Source organism: Drosophila kikkawai, chromosome 2L (assembly GCF_030179895.1).
Source record: "Drosophila kikkawai strain 14028-0561.14 chromosome 2L, DkikHiC1v2, whole genome shotgun sequence".
In the NCBI taxonomy this organism is placed as follows: domain Eukaryota; kingdom Metazoa; phylum Arthropoda; class Insecta; order Diptera; family Drosophilidae; genus Drosophila; species Drosophila kikkawai.
The window spans coordinates 30,908,000-30,927,064 of record NC_091728.1 but is presented as its reverse complement, the minus strand read 5'-3'; the positions used below and the strand labels follow the sequence as shown (position 1 = coordinate 30,927,064).

The 19,065-nt window shown below is 46.3% G+C and overlaps 1 protein-coding gene across 1 annotated transcript in view; it reads left to right on the top strand.

The window, feature by feature from the left end:
• The window catches only part of dpr21 (defective proboscis extension response 21), a 306,824-nt gene that overhangs the window by 107,600 nt on the left and 180,159 nt on the right, over positions 1 to 19,065 (top strand). Inside the window, 1 exon segment of the mRNA XM_070286878.1 lies at positions 16,446 to 16,562. Within this exon segment, the coding sequence (XP_070142979.1) occupies positions 16,446 to 16,562 (117 nt within the window).

Below are 19,065 nucleotides of genomic sequence, written 5' to 3'. Positions count from 1 at the left end.
TACTTCGCGGGGTGGCTGGCGGTCAGGTTGCCGCTCATCTAAGGCCCTCAGTGCGTCGGGTCTGCTCCCGGCGCCTTAGCTCCCTCATGACGGTTGCTGCCATGTCCGTAACCGCATCCCAGTTGGATGGGGTCTCCAGCATACACCCAATTATGGTCTCGGGTGTAAGGCGACGGTTGGTTGTTGCCTCTGCTGCCTCTCTTTCCGCGCGGAAAAGCGGACACTCGAAGAAGGCGTGTTCTGCATCCGCAACGGATGCACCGCCGCAATAGTCGCAGGATGGGTCGGCCTCGTGCTTGAATCTGTGAAGATAAGCCTTGAAGCATCCGTGGCCCGTGATCAGCTGCGTTGTGTAGAAGTCTACTTGCCCGTGACGTCTGTGTATCCACTGATCCAGATCGGGGATGAGCCGATGTGTCCAGCGTCCAGTGCTCGCGTTATCCCACCTCGCCTGCCACCTTGCGACAGTGGTGCTCCTCTGGGTTCTGCTGCCCGAGTTACCGGTCCTGCGTTCCGCTGCCAGCAGGTCGATAGGGATCGATCCGGCTACCACCAGCGCAGCTTCTTCAGAGACCGTGCAGAAGCAGCTGGAGATGCGCAGCGCGCAGCGTCGATACACCGTCCTGCATTGGCGGCTGTAGCTCGCAACCAGCATGGCCTCCGACCATATCGGTGCGGCGTAGAGTAGGGTTGACGTCACGACTGTTGATATCAGCCGTCTACTGTGCTGCCTAGGACCGCGCGTGTTAGCCATCATCCTCGAGATGGCGGCAGTGGCCTTGGACGCCTTGGCCGCTGCGTACTCCAAGTGACACTTGTAGTTGAGCCTGTGGTCGATCAGGACCCCAAGGTATTTAACCGTCGGGCTTGACTCGATGGTGGTCGAGCCGACCCGGAAGTTCACCTTCTCGACAATCTTTCGGCTACTGATAAGTACGGCCTCCGTTTTCTGCTCGGCAAGGGAGAGACCGTTGTCTGCTAGCCACGACATCAGAATGTCTATCGCATGGCTACATTTAGTAGAGACGTCTGATAGGTGTTTCTCCACCGTGACAAGCGCGATATCGTCTGCAAAGCCAATTACAGAGCAACCTTCGGGTAGTGGCAGCCTCAGTATGTCGTCATACATGACGTTCCACAGAAGTGGCCCGAGGACTGAGCCTTGGGGTACGCCTCCTGTCACGTGATGTATCTGTTTTCCGGCGTCGGAGCTGTATAGCAGGACGCGGTCCTTGAAGTAATCGGCAATCAGCTGGATAATGTAGCCAGATATGCCGCCACGCTGGAGTGCTTGGAGGATTAGACTCCAATTTGCAGAGTTGAACGCGTTTTTGACGTCCAAGGTGCATACGAGGCAGTACTTCTTGGAGCCTCCTTGCCATCTTTCGCCTTCAATGGCCTTTTCCGCAAGCTGTGTTACCTCGCGGATCGCATCAATGGTGCTTCGCTTCTTGCGGAAACCGTGCTGATGGGTTGATAGGGCACCGCGCTCCTCGATTTCCCTCTCTAGTTTGTTGCCTATGATGCGCTCGAATATTTTGCCAATCGTATTCAGCATGCATAGGGGCCGAAATGAGGACGGGTCGTCGTTCAGCTTGCCAGGCTTCGGGATGAGCACGAGTCTCTGCTGCTTCCAAGCTCTTGGGAAGGTTTTCTCAGCAATGCATGTGTTATACAGCTGCACAAATAGCTTCGGGTAAGCCTTCACTATGGCATGCAGAGCTGCATTGGGAATGCCATCTGGTCCGGGGGCCTTAGATGCTTGGCAGCTTGTCAGCGCGCTAAGGACTTCCTCTTCGCAGGTGGGGATCGGTTCGCCCGCAGCCACGCTGGGTAGTCTTAGTGGCGGCTGTGGCGGGAACAGCGTGTCAACTATTGTTCCCAGATGCTGCTGGGAGGTTGGAGTCGGCTGCCTGGTTAGCTTACCCGTAACCATTTTGTAGGCTGAGCCAAACGGTTCTTTGTCAGCCGCATCGCAAAGCTCCTGGAAACACTTGTGCTTGCTGGTCCTGATCGCCACCTTGAGGGCCTTTTTCATTTCCCTGTACCATGACTCGTACAGCTCCTGCGTGGTGCGTCCTCGGCTTCTTTGGCATTTCCGCCTTGCAGCGAGACATTTGCTTCTGGCTGAAGCTATTTCCTGGTTCCACCAGGGGACTGGTCGCCTTCCGCCTCCCTTGGTGGATTTCTCCATTGCCGCGTCGCAGGCTGCCTTGATCCTGGCGGATATGACATCCGCGCAGGTGTTTGCCTCGCCTGTAATGGTGTTGGCATCCATGCAGCTTAGGAGCACCTCGGAGTTTAGGGTGTGTACCCTGTAGGCAGTTTCCCGGCTGGTTTGGTGAAGCTGATTTTGTCTCGTTTGGAAGACGATTGCCGCGTGATCGCTATAGGTGAGCAGGTGGGTGACTTCCCAGTAGCTGTTCCTGGTGAGCTCTGGACTGGCGAAGGTCAGGTCAATGTATGACTCACGACCTGACTTGCTAAATGTGCATCTTCTTCCATCATTTAGTAGGCAGACATCCAGGGTGGAAAAGGCGTCAAGGATGATAGTTCCGCGCTGGGTCGTTCTCGTACTCCCCCAGGCTGTGGACCATGCATTAAAGTCTCCAGCGATTATCACCGGTGATCGTCCGCGAGCATCTTGGGCGATCTCTTGCACTATCTCCCTGAACTCGTCTGTGTGCAAGCTCGGGGCTAGGTAGCAACTGTATATGGTTGTCCCTTGAAACTTAGCCCTGGCATAGCCAGGCCTCGTCGCCCTCTGCGCTAGGTGGCACGGGGACTGCCCGCAGCTCCAAATGGCTGCGCCGCCATTGGTGCTTTGTTGCCAGACTCCTTCTGGTTTTGGCCGGTAGGGCTCGCTCAGTATAGCGACGTCGATGTTCTGCTCGCTGACCGTCTGGGTCAGTAGATCTTGGGCTGATCTACAGTGGTTAAGGTTGAGTTGAAGAACCCTAACCATTGGTATTGTTTTTGGCCGCCTTCACGTACTCGGGGCAGATCCTGCTCAGGGTCGCGTGCTCTGCGTCTCTCGCAGTCTTGCCACCTCGCGTGCATAGAATGCATCTGGGCTTGCCCTGGCACGTATAGTGCTTGTGGCCGGTGCCTCCACATTTAAAACATGCTTCCTGTGTGGCTTTGGCCGTAGCTTCAGAAGCGCGGCATCTTGCCGAGGTGTGACCGAAGCCCATGCATTTATAGCAGCGCCTCGGCTCCAATTTCTCCCGGATGCGGCATACTACCCATCCAATTCGGATCTTGCCCTTCTCGAGCAGTCTCCGCGCGTGCTCGGGTCTCAGGCTTACCGTCGCAATTTGCGTTCCTCCAAACGCTTTCCGCATTCTGGGCGCAGTGTCGCTTGGGATGTCGCAGTCCTCTCCCGCAAATAGTGCCATTGTGACCTCCTCCCCGCTGGTCAAGTCATCAAGATCACGGATCTCCACCTGGACCGTCTCCTGCATGACGGTCACCTCCGCCTTGCCGGAGATGGCCGTTTTGAGGGCCGCTTGCAGCTGCTGTGTGGATGGGTCGAGGGACTTCTGCATCCGTACAAGGAGTCCGCCATTGGCAGTCCTTCGCAGGCCTTGCACGCCTTCCTTGAGTCCTTGGAGTGAGGGCTCCGTCTTAACAATCCTCAGCATGTCTGCATAGGATCCTTCACTGCACTTAATCAGGATGGCATCGGAGCGCTGCTTCCTGGGCTTCATGGTGCGAGGGGCCTGCTCCTCTTTTTGGGCTCTGCTCTCCGCCATTGCGTGGGGTGCTTTGGGCTTTGGCTTGTGCTTGACCTGCTGCCATGCCGTAGTTACACGGCTGCTCGCGGGTGTAGCACTAGGGGCCGTGCCAGACAGCGTAGGGGTGGTCTGCTGGCTTGCGCAAGCCGTGGAGCCCTTGGTGTGGCCGCCGGCCAATGACGCGCTGATGTCAAGCTGCAGCTTCTTCATAGCGATCATCGCGTCGATCGTCCCCTGCGTAACGTGGCGGACCACCTTCTTGTTGTTGCCTTTCGTGTCGGTGAACTTGGTCACCATTTCGTCCAGCATTGCGCCCAGTCTCTCCACTAGAACGGCCGTGTTTGCTTCGACCCTTTGCTTCTTGTTGGCCCCCGTTTGCTTTCCATCTGGACTCGCTGCATCCCGGCATCTCTTGGGAGTGGCCACCTCTTCCTCTTCTTCGTCGAAGGTGAATATCGGCGCATGCTCTCCTGATGTGTGTGTGTGTGTGTGCGCTAGTGGTGTGAGAACGGGGGGGAAAGATAACTACGGATTATCGATTAAGCTTAAATTATACAAATTATTAATTAGATATAATACAGATCGTACACTAGAAATCTACAAAGTTTTATACAGAGTATTCGCGAGCGTTTTGTTTAGTTTTGGCCCTTGGCCGCCTGTGTTGTTTTGGTTTTGGGTTTTCGGCTGCTGTTGTTGTTGTTCGGCTGCTGGCGCTGTTGTTGTTCGCTGCTGGCGCTGTTGATATTCGCTGCTGACGCTGTTGTTGTCGGCGGCTGGCGCGGTTGCCGTTGTAGTTGGCCGCCAGTATTTGTGGGGAGTCGAACGACTCCTCACATCCCCCTCTTTCTTCGGGGGCGCGAAAAAATGGAAATCTCGTTCTCCGTGGTGATGTGGACGCGGCGGATGTGATGGCCGCGGCCAGCGCTGGCGTCTCCTTCTCCTTGCCCGGGGAAGAATTTCCCGGGATGACGGTGGCCAGATCATCGTCGTCGTTGCTTGTGGTGGCGGCCGTGGCCAACGCCGGCACCCTCTCTCTCGGAGCTCGCGGTCACGTCTCCAAAGGTCACTCGACGGGGAGCGGATGGCAACAGGCTTGGCACCACCGCTGCTGTCCAGGCGTGTATGGCCTCTTGGCCCAGGCCTGAGACGAGCTTTCTTGTGTCGAGCGGGCTGGCTGGTCCGTGTCAAATCGTCGGCTTGGGTATGACGCGCTGTAGGAAAACAAAGTTTTATTAGACTTTTATGTTTACTATTATGACTAACTAGTGGTTTTAGTTGGGGGTTAGTTATTAGTGAGGGGGAACGTGGGCTAATGCTGGTACTGGGAGCGTTGAGTTTCCCCCTTAGGGGAGTGGGAACGTTGGGAAGGCGCACCCTCCAGCAAGTGGCCCCCACTGACTCAAGCCTTGGCTCCTGTCGCAGTGTTCCTGGTTGGCTCTTGCCTTGGCCAGGATCGAGCGTCTCTCGACGGCTTGTTTGGAGCAAATTCTTGGCTACGGTGCCGTCTGCATACGGACTTCTGGAGTTGCTGCTGCGCTGCTGCTCTCCGTATGTGCTTCCGCTGTCTGCGGGTATCCTTGAGTGCTTCTCCGTTGCTTCCGTCTTGATGCGGGTATTCCTGTGAAATGATACTCTGCTTCTCTGCTGCTGCGGTTGCTCTGCTATTTCCGCCTTGGTGCGGGACTCGTGCGGCTGTGTCCGCCGTGTGCGGGTCTTCTCGCTGATGTAGCCGCCGTGTGCGGTCTTCTCGATGATGTGTCCGCCGTGTGCGAACTCCTGATGCTGATTCCGCCTTGAGCGGGGTTCTCGCTGATGTGCCGCCGTGTGCGGGCTCCTGCTGCTATGCCGCCGGGGTGCGGGCTCATCGATGACGTTCCTCTGATGCTTCCGCCTGGGTGCGGGTATTTCCTGGATTCTTCTCCTGTCTCGGTACAGGCTCTCTGCTGCTTATGCTTCTCTGCTACGTGTCTCTCTGCTTCCTGATACCGCCTTGGTGCGGTCTTCCTGCTCCGTGGTCTCCTTGAGTGCGGCTAGGATTCCTCCAGCGTCAGGTGTACACTCTGCTCTGGCTGGGGAAGTCGCTCGCCCTTCCGCTACTGGTTCTGTTGAAGCAGAAGCTTGATTTCGTCGAAGCGGATTGTTTCGCACGGCATTGTCGTCTCGCGGCCCTAACATACTGCTGGTCTGGGTGTCGTGCATCCTGTTATCTGTATCGTTACTGGCTGGTGCGGGTTCTGTGGCTTCGATGTTGTCTGTTGGTTCTGGAGAAGACGCATTTGTTAAAACAGCGGGTAGACTTGGAACGTTCTTGGGGCTGGGTACTGAAAGAGAAGAGAGAACTTGTAAAACACGACAGCACTCGTAAGTGCGTATTCCTCTGCGACCACAATCCCAGCAGAAGAGAACTCTGGGATTGCGACATGTGTATGAACGGTGTCCTTCCTGGGCACAATTCCTGCAAGCTAATCTACAATGCGGCACCATCGATATGTTTCCCACTCGAGAACCTAGTTGTGGAACTGCGGCGAGCGTAGGTGGTCGTCTGACTGGTCGCGTGACATTTTGGTAGCTCGTTGATGGTGCTCCTGCATACGCCGGGGTCGCGTAGTAATCTCTTCCTGGTGGTGGCTGCAGTTCGGCCAGCATCCTTGCTTGGTTTCCCGTGGCTCGATCGCGGGTGTCTTCATAGTTTACCACTAAGTCGGTAAGTTGCTCCAAAGTCGTGAACTCGTGTATCCTTGTAAACAGCTGGTACTCCGGTTGGAGATTCTCGTAGATGCGTTCCAACTCCTGTTCCGCGCTGTATCCTGCTCTCTGCATCATGAGTCGAATGTTTACCAGGTAGTGCTTAAATGGCTCTCCTTGTCGTTGGTATCTGTTGCGGATCTCATCGTCGAGTCTCTGAAAATACCTGGGCGGCAGGAAGAAGTCAAGAAACGCCTTCTTGAAGTTCGTCCACGATTTCCCTAGCAGCTGGCTTGTCCGAAACCAGTGTTCGGCCGTGTCTGTCAAGAGACCAGGGATGGCCTGCGGCATCTTCTCCACGTCGACTTCATATGTGGTGGCTCGTTCCTCGAAGTGCTGGATAAAGATAATAGGGTCCGTGGTCCCATCGAAAGTAATTCCCCAATTCTTCAGTTTCTCTGCGAGCGTGGCTGCTGACATCTCGGACTTCTTGGGAAAAATGTCCCGTCTGACCGGGTTGGTCTCCATGTCTCCGACTGTAGTGGCGGCACCTCTGCCTTCCTGTGTTGGCATCGGAAGCTGCGTTGGACCCGGTGGGTGTGGATTCGGACTCGGTGTACGGGGTTTACTCTCAGTTAATGCGGCTGTGATTTCCGCCTCGCATTCCTGCAGTTGTTCGGCTATCTCCAGTACATGATCGTCCCGATTATTAAATGCGGCCAACCGGCTCCTCATTTCCTCGACTGTTCCGGTTGCTTCCAAGGAAAACTCCTTCAAAATCGCCTCCAGTTCTCGCTTCCGCAAATACGAAATCCAACGTGCGCCCATATTGCTGTGAAATAATTAGTGAAATGGCAAACGGACAGAAACATTTCGATAGGTCGAGAGAAATATTTCAGGCGAGGGTCAAGCGATGTTTGAGTTGATTAAACTTCAGTGAAATATTTGATTTTTATTTGCCACAGAAAATTTACTCAATGCCTACGTGCAACTAGGTTGAACCCAAATTCGATGTAAAAACGGCGATTTAATTCTGCAGCTCTCCTCGACGGGGATTAAATTTATTCGACGACAATGCAAGCTTTGTAAAATTTCTACGACGATGATTGAAATTATTCGACGGCGATGTAAATTTTATTCGACGGTGATTCACAGTTGCTTTAAAATTTCTACGACGATGATCGAGACTTGGTAAAACTTTCCACGACGTTGACTTTTGATTTCCGTTGAAAAACTGCGACTGTCCGTGTTGCCTCGACGACGGTTGACAAAGAAGAGCCCCCACCGATGCGTACTAGCTGTACTCGATCGCCGCTGGTGTGAGGGAGACGACGATGAGAGTGAAGGGCGAAAACAAAATGGCTGCGCTGTGGGGAATTTGTGTTAGCTTTTCCCTACCTCGTGCTTTTGAAATTCTCGCGACCTGACTTGGCTACCTAGAGGGCTTTTCGCTCTCTCTCTCTTTTTTTTCCTTTCTCTGCTCGTTTCGTTTTCTTGGCTCACGTGTGTTTCTTCACGTGTGGGTTTTTTTTTCTTGGTCACGTGATCTGATAACCTCTCGTTTTAGGTTATGATCTTTTCGCGGCTGAGACATAAAATTTTCGCTGCGTGTGCCACGAGTTCATTAGAGTGGGTATACTTTTTGGTTAAGTTCTCCCGATTTTCACCATGTGCCTCGCAAAAATTTTCAAAGTTTTTTTTTTTTTTTTCCAACTTTGAGGTTATATACAATGCTCTGTATATATTCTTATCAAGATATATATATATTTTCCTGTAGTTTTCTGCCCTAGAAATTTCGGTGTCCCTCGACATCCGACTCTCCATACGTTCTGACTTAGAAATTTTTCTCTAAGTGGCGGAACCGAAAATTTTTCAAACTTTACGTATCCAAATGGGTCTTTAGGCCATATTTTCGACGTCTAAAATTTGTAAACCCCATGTCCCTGTTCGGGCGCCATTCTGTAAGGAAGTTCGACGGCTGGGGTAGGTCTCAGTCACGTCCAAGGTCCTCTTTATCAGAAAAATTGATAAAGATATGGGACAAAGCGTTTTGACGCGCGGTGAGCTGACGTGAGGTGTTGGTTGTCAGCCACCGGGATACGCAGCCAGAAAAATGGCTGATTCGGTCTTTGCAGTAGAGCGAAATAGTCGGCGGAGACGCGCCTTGGGTCGGGCTTACAGCAGGCACTATAAGGAGACCGAAAGAGACGGAATCGATTCTGGGGAGCACCGCTTCCTAGGGCAGAAGTTATGGCCTAAAATCTAGGCATTCTTGGGAAAATATTTTACGTGAGTCATGACCAGCGTGATTTTGGGTCCTTCCCTGCGAGCTAGACTTAATTTGCGCCGAAAGTTATATTTAAGAGAGCGTTTCTTTGATTTATTTATTTTCCCTCATTTAGATTTCTCTGCGTGTATTTTCCCAGTGGGGGCGAAAAAACCTCAGCCGTTCCCCGCAAAAACTATGCCTGAAATCCTCTCATCGTAAACGCGTGGCCACTGCACTGCGTTAAATAACCGGAGAAATATTTAATTTAATTCGCGGTAATATATTGGCCCCGAAGATAAGGTCCACCCCTTTCGCCGGACTTCGACTTTGTAATAAAATATTTCCTTATTAATTTCCAGCTGATTTTTACCACGAGGGGAAACAGGGCGGAGCGAAATATTTTATTTTTATACATTTCAAGGAGACTGTTAGCGAAGTTTGGGTCCACCCCTTTTTTCTCTGCATGTCTCGTTTGACAAAAATTTGGCGTAGGTCAGGGGAAATAACATGGCGACAGCGAGGGGAGCTTTTAGTTTTTTTCAATTTCATATATATATATGTACAAGTTTATTTAAATAAATTTTTGCTTTCCATTCTTAGTTATTTACATTGGTTCTGCGCTTTGGTTTCATTATTTTCTCATTCGTTTATTCCTGGGCTTAATTTATACAAATTCTTTGCAGTGTTAGTTATTTAATTTTTCTAGCCTACTCTAGTGAATCCGCATCTTGACCGTCGAGAAATTTCTAAATGCACGTTACACTCGCTGGCCAGAGTGCGGTTCACCCTAATCACTCACCCGTCTCAAACTCCACGCACACACACACGCGCGATGTCTCTAAGTGCTCCGCCGCTGGTCCTGGGCCGGGCACACTCCCTCCGAGATCGCCTGGTTGATCTCCTCCTAGATTGTCGTCAGCCGGTGGCTGGAATCGGGCGCTCCTGGTCGCCGCCGCTGTTGGCCTCGCGCGTCGATGCTGGCTTTCGCATCCCTCCTCGTGGTCTCCTTGGTCACTTGGAACTCCCTCGTCGTCACTCGCTGCTCACTGTCAACCGCACTTGAAGTTTTACATATTTTCCCGCTCGCACTTCTGATTAAGTTCGCCGCCTCCGCAAGAGTGAAAAAATATGCCATGCGTTTTGCCAATTTCGGCAGCTCCGGTAATTTTCCACTTCTCGAAGTTTCGGTGCATTCCTTCGCTCTCGCTCTTTCTTTGGCGCGTGCAAATTTTCGGGGGTTCTTTTGTGCTTGATCGTATGTCCTCTCTCTCTTGCTCCTGCACGGCGCTGGCTCCGTGGCCACTTGTTCGTGGTGAATAACTCTCTGCTCTCCTGATGTGTGTGTGTGTGTGTGCGCTAGTGGTGTGAGAACGGGGGGGAAAGATAACTACGGATTATCGATTAAGCTTAAATTATACAAATTATTAATTAGATATAATACAGATCGTACACTAGAAATCTACAAAGTTTTATACAGAGTATTCGCGAGCGTTTTGTTTAGTTTTGGCCCTTGGCCGCCTGTGTTGTTTTGGTTTTGGGTTTTCGGCTGATGTTGTTGTTGTTCGGCTGCTGGCGCTGTTGTTGTTCGCTGCTGGCGCTGTTGATATTCGCTGCTGACGCTGTTGTTGTTGGCTGCGGGAGCTGTTTTTGTTGTCGGCGGCTGGCGCGGTTGCCGTTGTAGTTGGCCGCCAGTATTTGTGGGGAGTCGAACGACTCCTCACAAATTAAATTGCAAATACTTCACTCTTGTGAAAGTAAGTTACAGTACTCCCTGCACGTTCCGAAGTTGTCCGAGAAATACAAATTCCCTCAGCAAAAAATCAAATTCTGATATTAAATCAAGAAATTGATGAAGGAATTTATATCGCAAACACGATATCCGACCACAATAATACTTTTGTCCGTATAATAAATACAACGAATGCCACGAAAATTGTAAGCTTAAATAATATTAAATACGAAACTTTGAATAATTATGATATAATAAAAGAAAATAACGAAGGAAGAGATGAATTCGTTATGAGTAAATTAACCAAAAACTTCCCGCCTTTATTCAAATCTCAATTAAAAGATCTATGCACCAGATACACAGACATATTCGGACTCGAAACCGAATCTATAACAACAAATAACTTCTATAAACAAAAGCTTAGATTAAAGGATGACGAGCCCGTATATATCAAAAATTACAGAAGTCCGCACAGCCAAGTGCAAGAAATTCAGGCCCAAGTACAAAAGCTGATAGACGACAAAATAGTCGAACCATCAGTCTCACCTTACAATAGCCCACTCTTATTAGTTCCGAAGAAGTCCCTCCCGGACTCTGACAAGAAGAAATGGCGATTAGTAATTGACTATCGTCAAATAAATAAAAAACTATTGTCAGATAAATTCCCTTTACCTAGAATTGATGATATTCTAGATCAGCTAGGTAGAGCTAAATATTTTTCATGCCTAGACTTAATGTCTGGTTTTCACCAAATTGAACTTGGGATATAACGTCATTTTCAACGAGCAATGGCGCGTATCGCTTCACGCGATTACCATTTGGCTTGAAAATAGCCCCAAATTCATTCCAGAGAATGATGACTATTGCTTTCTCAGGATTAGAACCGTCACAAGCATTTCTTTATATGGATCATAGGATGTTCCGAAAAACACATGCTTAAGAACCTAACTGATGTTTTTGAGACATGTAGGAAACACAACCTAAAGTTACATCCCGAAATTTGTTCATTTTTCATGCATGAAGTCACATTTTTGGGACATAAATGCACTGATAAAGGAATCTTGCCTGATGACAAAAAATATGACGTAATAAAAAACTATCCAGTCCCGCATGACGCGGACAGCGCTAGACGATTCGTTGCATTTTGCAATTATTATAGGCGCTTTATAAAAAATTTTGCCGATTATTCCCGTCACATAACTAGGTTATGCAAAAAATATGTAAAATTCGAATGGACATCGGAATGCCAGAATGCCTTCGATCATCTTAAAACGGCACTCATAAATCCAACCTTGTTACAATATCCAGATTTTTCTAAAGAATTCTGCATAATAACTGATGCAAGTAAACAAGCGTGTGGAGCGGTTTTAACTCAAAACCATAATGGACTCCAACTTCCAATTACATACGCATCAAGATCCTTTACTAAAGGAGAGAGTAACAAGAGTACTACTGAGCAGGAATTAGCTGCTATTCATTGGGCTATAAAACATTTTCGACCATATATTTATGGCAACCACTTCACTATTAAAACGGATCATAGACCATTAACCTATTTGTTTTCAATGGTAAATCCAAGTTCGAAATTAACACGTATAAGGCTTGAGTTAGAGGAATTCGATTTTACGGTAGAATACCTGAAGGGCAAAGACAATTATGTAGCTGATGCGTTATCAAGAATAACCATCAAAGAACTACAAAATATAACTGGATCGATAAATAAAGTCACTACACGATTTCAAAGTAGACAAAAATTCCGCGCGGAACAACAAGAAAAAGAATTGTCTACGCAATCTCTGAATAAAGCTTCTAAGCCCAACGTTTACGACGTCATAAACAATGACGAAGTACGTAAAGTAGTGACCTTGCATATAAAAGATATGTTATGTTTATTTAAACATGGCAAGAAAATTATTGCAAGATATGAGGTTAGCGATTTATATACTAATGGAGTTATCGACTTAGGTCAATTTTTCCAAAGGCTTGAAATGCAAGCCGGTATACATAATATCAGCCAACTCAAAGTGGCACCGTGGGAAAATATATTTGATAAAATATCAATAGATAATTTTAAATTAATGGGCAATAAGATACTGAAAACATTAAGAGTAGCGCTACTCAACCCGGTGACCCTAGTATCAAATGATACAGATAAAGAAGCAATTTTGTCTACGTTACATGATGATCCAATACAAGGAGGTCACACTGGCATCACAAAAACCTTGGCCAAGGTCCAGAGACACTACTACTGGAAAAATATGTCCAAAGACATAAAAGAGTACATAAGGAAATGTCCGAAATGCCAGAAATCTAAAATAACAAATCACACTAAGACCCCTCTTACAATCACAGATACACCAACACACGCATTCGACAGAGTGATAGTGGATACCATTGGACCACTACCAAAATCTGAAAATGGTAACGAGTATGCAGTCACATTAATATGTGATCTAACGAAATATTTAGTTGCAATACCGATTCCAAATAAAAATGCTAATACCGTAGCCAAAGCAATATTTGAATCTTTTATTCTGAAGTACGGTCCAATGAAGACGTTCATTACGGACATGGGAACAGAGTATATAAATTCAATCATAGACGATCTGTGCAAATATTTGAAAATCAAAAATATTACATCAACAGCACACCATCACCAGACAGTTGGAACAGTAGAAAGAAGCCACAGAACCTTTAATGAGTATATACGATCCTATATATCGGTTGACAAATCTGATTGGGACGTATGGCTTCAATACTACGTTTTTTGTTTCAACATGTCCCCCCCTATGGCACATACTTATTGTCCATATGAGTTAGTGTTCGGTAAAACAAGTAATTTACCGAAACACTTCAATAGCATAGATAGAGTAGAACCAATTTACAATATAGATGACTATGCTAAGGAATCTAAGTATAGATTAGAATTAGCTTATAAAAGAGCTAGGGTTATGTTAGACGCCAGTAAGAATAGGAATAAATTATTATACGACCATAGGGTAAATGATATATCATAAGGATAGGTTACAAATCTTTATTTCATAATTTGCATTTAGTCTAGCCATACACACTCATACCTACACATAAATACACTTACAAAATACAACAAAAAAAAAAAACAAACAAAACTAAAACAAAAAAAAAAAAAAAATAGCAAAAACCAATTAAAAGTGTATTAATTATAAACACTAGTATAAAATAGCTTCATTATATTACGTTATTTTTCAAAAGGAGGGAGATGTAGTATGCACACATATCAAGTACCCACTGTATATTATAACTTAACGGGTGCGCGCTGTAACACAATGTTGCAGTGTTTACATATTTCAAAGTCCCGGTCATAAACCATTGAGTGGCCGAAATATGAAACGATCGCTAAGGCTTAGCCTGCGCATTGAAAAGTGCTAGTGTCGGCATATTTGCATCGAATGGACTACACGCGCATACCCCCTCGCGCCTCCACTTGTGAGCGCATAGCCAATGTACATAAGTACATTTCTTTATACATAAGAATATATATATCCATAGCCGTCTCTCTGCCGCTGCCTGCGAGCAGCGCAGCTACGAGACCGAGCTTATATTTTAACTTAAGGAATACTGTATAAAACATTAACTCTTTGAGCTCCAAGGCGGCATCATAGCTGCCCCAAAGCGGCATCATAGCTGCTCCAATTCGAAAGTAAAAAAATAAAACTAAAAACCAAATATAACAAGAAAGGAAGCTAACTTCGGCACGCCGAAGTTTGTATACCCTTGCAGATTGGTTTCGATGTTTATATTATAGATTTAAATGCTGAAAACACTCACAAAACAGAGTTTCATTAAATTTTACCTATACTTATTATGTTTAAAGTTTGACAGTTACAGTTTTACATTCCCAGTTTTACATTTTCTCTACATCTACCGATCGGTTTATATGGCAGCTATATGATATAGTTGTCCGATTTTTATGAAATTTATACCATAATTCTAAAATAATAAAAAAAGCTTATATCTCAGAGTAGATAAACATACGTTGAAAAACAACGAAACTATAATTTTTATTCCTATTTATTTCTCGACCGTTCCTATGGCAGCTATATCATATAGTCGTCCGATTTTCATAAAATTTATACCAAAATTCTAAAATAATATAGAATGGCCATATCTAAAAAATGGTGCAAAAATGTTGAAAAACATCAAAGTTCTAATTTTTTTCTACAAATATATCGAACATTTGTATGGCAGCTATATGATATAGTCGTCCGATCCGGGCCGTTCCGACATATATAGCAGTGAGAGCATATAGAAGACTATATGCAAAGTTTCATTCAGATAGCTTTAAAACTGAGGGACTAGTTTGCGTAGAAACAGACAGACGGACAGACAGACAGACGGACAGACAGACAGACGGACAGACGGACATGGCTAGATCGACTCGGCTGTTGATGCTGATCAAGAATATATATACTTTATAGGGTCGGAAACGTCTCCTTCACTGCGTTGCAAACTTCTGACTGAAATTATAATACCCTGCAAGGGTATAAAAACCTCAAACTAAAATCTTATCATTGAAAATCCTGGATATTCGGAACAATCCTATTTCAATATAGTCGTCCGATCCGGCCCGTTCCGACATATATAGCAGTGAGAGTATATAGTAGACTATATGCAAAGTTTCATTCAGATAGCTTTAAAACTGAGGGACTAGTTTGCGTAGAAACGGACAGACAGACGGATAGACGGGCGGACAGACGGACATGGCTAGATCGACTCGGCTGTTGATGCTGATCAAGAATATATATACTTTATAGGGTCGGAAAGGTCTCCTTCACTGCGTTGCAAACTTCTGACTGAAATTATAATACCCTGCAAGGGTATAATAAAATTGTCATTGTGAGACCATACTGTCAATGAGCTGGCTAATACATATTTCAACTACAATTTTCTTCATTAAACCCGTATTTTGTAGTATAATTTATGTAGATCTATCGATTATCGCTGCAATGAAGTAGCAAATGCATTATTCTAATACATTAGAGCGCCATATAGTCGTCTTGCTCGCACTTCTGTAAAACGCTATAGCGCTGTCAAAGCTTTAATGAAGTCTCTAATTAATGCGCCTGTGTCATATGGCTATATTTAAAGGTTTTACACTTGACAGTTTATTGTGTTACAATTGTTTTCTGTTTGTGTACTTAAACGGAATTCTTATTTAGCTTATTCTTTATGCTTATGTAATTATTACGAAACTTATGCTGATTAGACTTATTCTACCTGCAAATGATATCGTTGCGAAAACGGATGCATACAAGAGTTTATTAACTCATGTCATGAAATTGTTTTTTTGACCTTTTGACCTAATGGCGCACAGCCTGTACGATACCGCTATCCCTTCCACACCGGTCCTGCTAGTAGTTGCTAGCTCCTTCGCGAACACCACTATGTCGGCATTTGTGATGGCGGGCAATAGGAGTCTCAGTACTCCGTCATACATAGCGTTCCAGAGTATCGGTACCGTGACAGAACCCTGCTGAACTCCGGCTGAGACATTGCATTCTCTGGAAGCCAGGCTCGTGTAATGCCTGAAATACCGCAATGTTGAGCAGATATCCCGATATGTTAAAGTTACCCAGGCTCTTCAGTGTTCGGGTTCAGTCTTTGTTCGTCTTTTCCATCTGGATCCTGCGGTAATCTCCCTTTCCACTTGGACAAAAAATGTCTCGGTAAATGCGAATATTTTGAGAAAAATTATGGATCCATTAATTTTTCGATTATATCTACAGAAAGAGCTCAAAAACTGAATAAAACCAAGCTAAAACAGAACAGACTCTCTTCAAGAGTAACAGACAGATTGTGAGAAAGCAAACAACGGTCAACATATATTTGCGAGCTCTGATTTTTTATTTTTTTACCTCAAGCGCTCCCTTATTAAGCCTTGGATTCGGATTAAGTGGGGCCAAGTTTCTTAGGATCCTATACCAAATCTTTTTTTATCTTTGTGTCGATGTCTTTTATTTATAAACAATTTTTTAATTTAAAATAGGTATCGTGGATACGTCATAGAGATCTGCACCTTTTAACAGTATCTGAAAGCACCTATACGTCGGATCAAAGATTCACTTCTATTTACAACAAACAAACTGGAGATTGGTCTTTACAGGTAAGATTAAGGTAGAATAAAACTATTGCGACTTCTAGCTTTCAATCTAAAGACCATCAAATTTTAATAGGCTTCCAAATGAGAATAAATTAAGAACAGCAGTTTATCCAAACTCTTAAGATAAAAACAAAGAACGCTCGTTAAACTATATTAATAAGCATATTAATATATTTTCCGTTAGTTTATTTATGTTAGTAGTTATTTATCCCGATTATCGGGACCTTTGATGTCGGCCACAAGGGTAATAAAAACGCAATTAATGGGTTAACTGTCAAAATTAGAGTGGTTTAAGTAATAACAAGAAAGGAAGCTAACTTCGGCACGCCAAATTTGTATACCATTGCAGATTGCGTTTGATGTTTATATTATAGATTTAAATGCTGAAAACACAGTTTCATTACAATTTACATATGGTAGGTAGGTAAAAGTGGTGAGGCCACACTGGCCGCCTCCAATTAGAGCTGAGCTCCGTTTTGATCCACGCCCTCGATTTACTGTTGTCAGCGCCCTCAGTACCAGCCCTCAGTACTAGCCCGTGTCATTCAGGTAAGCTAGGATGGCAGCTACTGGCTGCCTTTCAACTTCCCCTAGTGACTCGAGTTGGTGTGCTCCGAAGTGTCGGGCTCTTTGTTTATTGAGTGCCAGGCAGTGGCACAGCAGATGCTCTGGTGTCTCCTGCTCGCTTGGTTCCTGGCAGCTCATTGTCATTGTGTCCGGGTACCCAGGCTACTTGTATCCTGTTGTCTTTTGCGAGTCTGTTTAGTGTCTCTTTACATTCTGCGGAAATCTTCCGCTACTTCAAGATAAATACGAACACTATTATGCGGTGTACGAAAGATGTGCTTCCAAGCTGAGCGAAGACATTGACCGTGTGTCCGTCTCCAATTCACAGGCAAGAGCAGCTCCGCCACCAGAGACATTCTCGAGGGGCTGCGATCTTCCGCCATGCGATACAGGAATCTTCGACGGAGATTATCTGCGCTGGCCCACATTTCGTGATCTGTTTACGGCCATGTACGTGAACAATTCCAACCTAACTCCAGTGGAAAAGCTTTTCCACTTAAACGCCAAAACTAGCGGCGAAGCTCACGCCATCGTTACGAAGTCTCCGCTAACTAATGATGGGTTTCAATCCGCGTGGTCAGCGCTTCACGATCGTTTCGAAAATAAACGCGCGTTGGTAAACAATCAACTTAAGAAATTACATAACATGGAGTCCATTGAACGCGAATCCTCGGCAGCCTTGAAGGAGCTGCAAAATGCAATCCAAAATTGTCTAACATCGCTGAGAATTTCCGGCCTTTCTACTGAGAATTGGGATTGCCTCCACAAAACTTGTGCTCCACAAAACTTCCAAAGCTGACGCTTTCATTATGGGAGCAATCCATCGAACAAAAAACCGAAATTCCTACGTGGCCGGAACTTGATTCATTCCTAACAGAGCGCTATAGAACTCTGGAAGCCACAGATTCTCTCCAGCCTACTGTGACACGCTTTCGTTCATCTAAACCGACAATCTCCAACCCATCGCCACGTGTACTACAATCCTTTAGTACGAGTATTCTTCATACGTCCAAAAGATGAGATTTGTGTTCTGCAGAGAACCATCCAGTGCGTTTGTGTCCACGCTTCCTTCAGATGACGATAGTCGATCCATCATCTTATATCCAGAAAAGCAGTTGTGCTTAAATTGCTTTGCAAGCGGTCATCCACTCCATAATTGCACAAGCGCCCACAACTGTCTCACTTGCCACGGTCGGCATCACACTTTGTTGCATCCAAGCGACTCATCTTCCAGTGTTCCGATTCCTCGTGATGACACCCGACACATATCTCCACCTATCCAACGGATTTCGTCGTTCCATACAACGACAGCAAAAGCAGACGTTCCCGAGGTATTTCATCCTAGCAATGCCGAGTCTGTCAAGGGAACCATCCTCTTCGGAAGTACCACCGTTTTCTTCGGCTTGATGCGAAGAAACGGCTCCAGGCAGTCATCTACAGAAAATACTGCGTAAACTGCTTGGCCCACCACCATTCTGGAGGATCTGTTCAATGTTCACGCCAGAAAGGCGCTTAATTTCGGGAGGCAGTGCGCTCTCTCTTTCTCTCCCTCTCCCTCCGGGCTTCCAGTCCAAAGCTCCTCCGCTTGCGCTCTCGCTCTCCAAGCTGATGCTTCGGCCGCTCGCGCACTACTATTTTGATCTCCCGCTCCCGCTTGTAATTAGTTAGAATCTTGAAGCCAAATAAAGCAGACGATACGTCTATGCATTTTATATATTGAAATCACCCCCCCCATGGTGACTCTTTCCAGTGACTCTTCAGCCGACGTACTTCCTGTCCCGTCGGGTTTGTTTATAAGCGTGGGGCTTGTGCGCCCTCTCGCTAGGATTTTGCTTAGCCTAGCCGTGTCTTTGACTCCTTCTAGCGATTCGCAGTAGCTACTCCAAGATTCTTTCTTGGCTGCTTAGGTTGCCTTTTTATATTCTTCGTGCATTGCTTT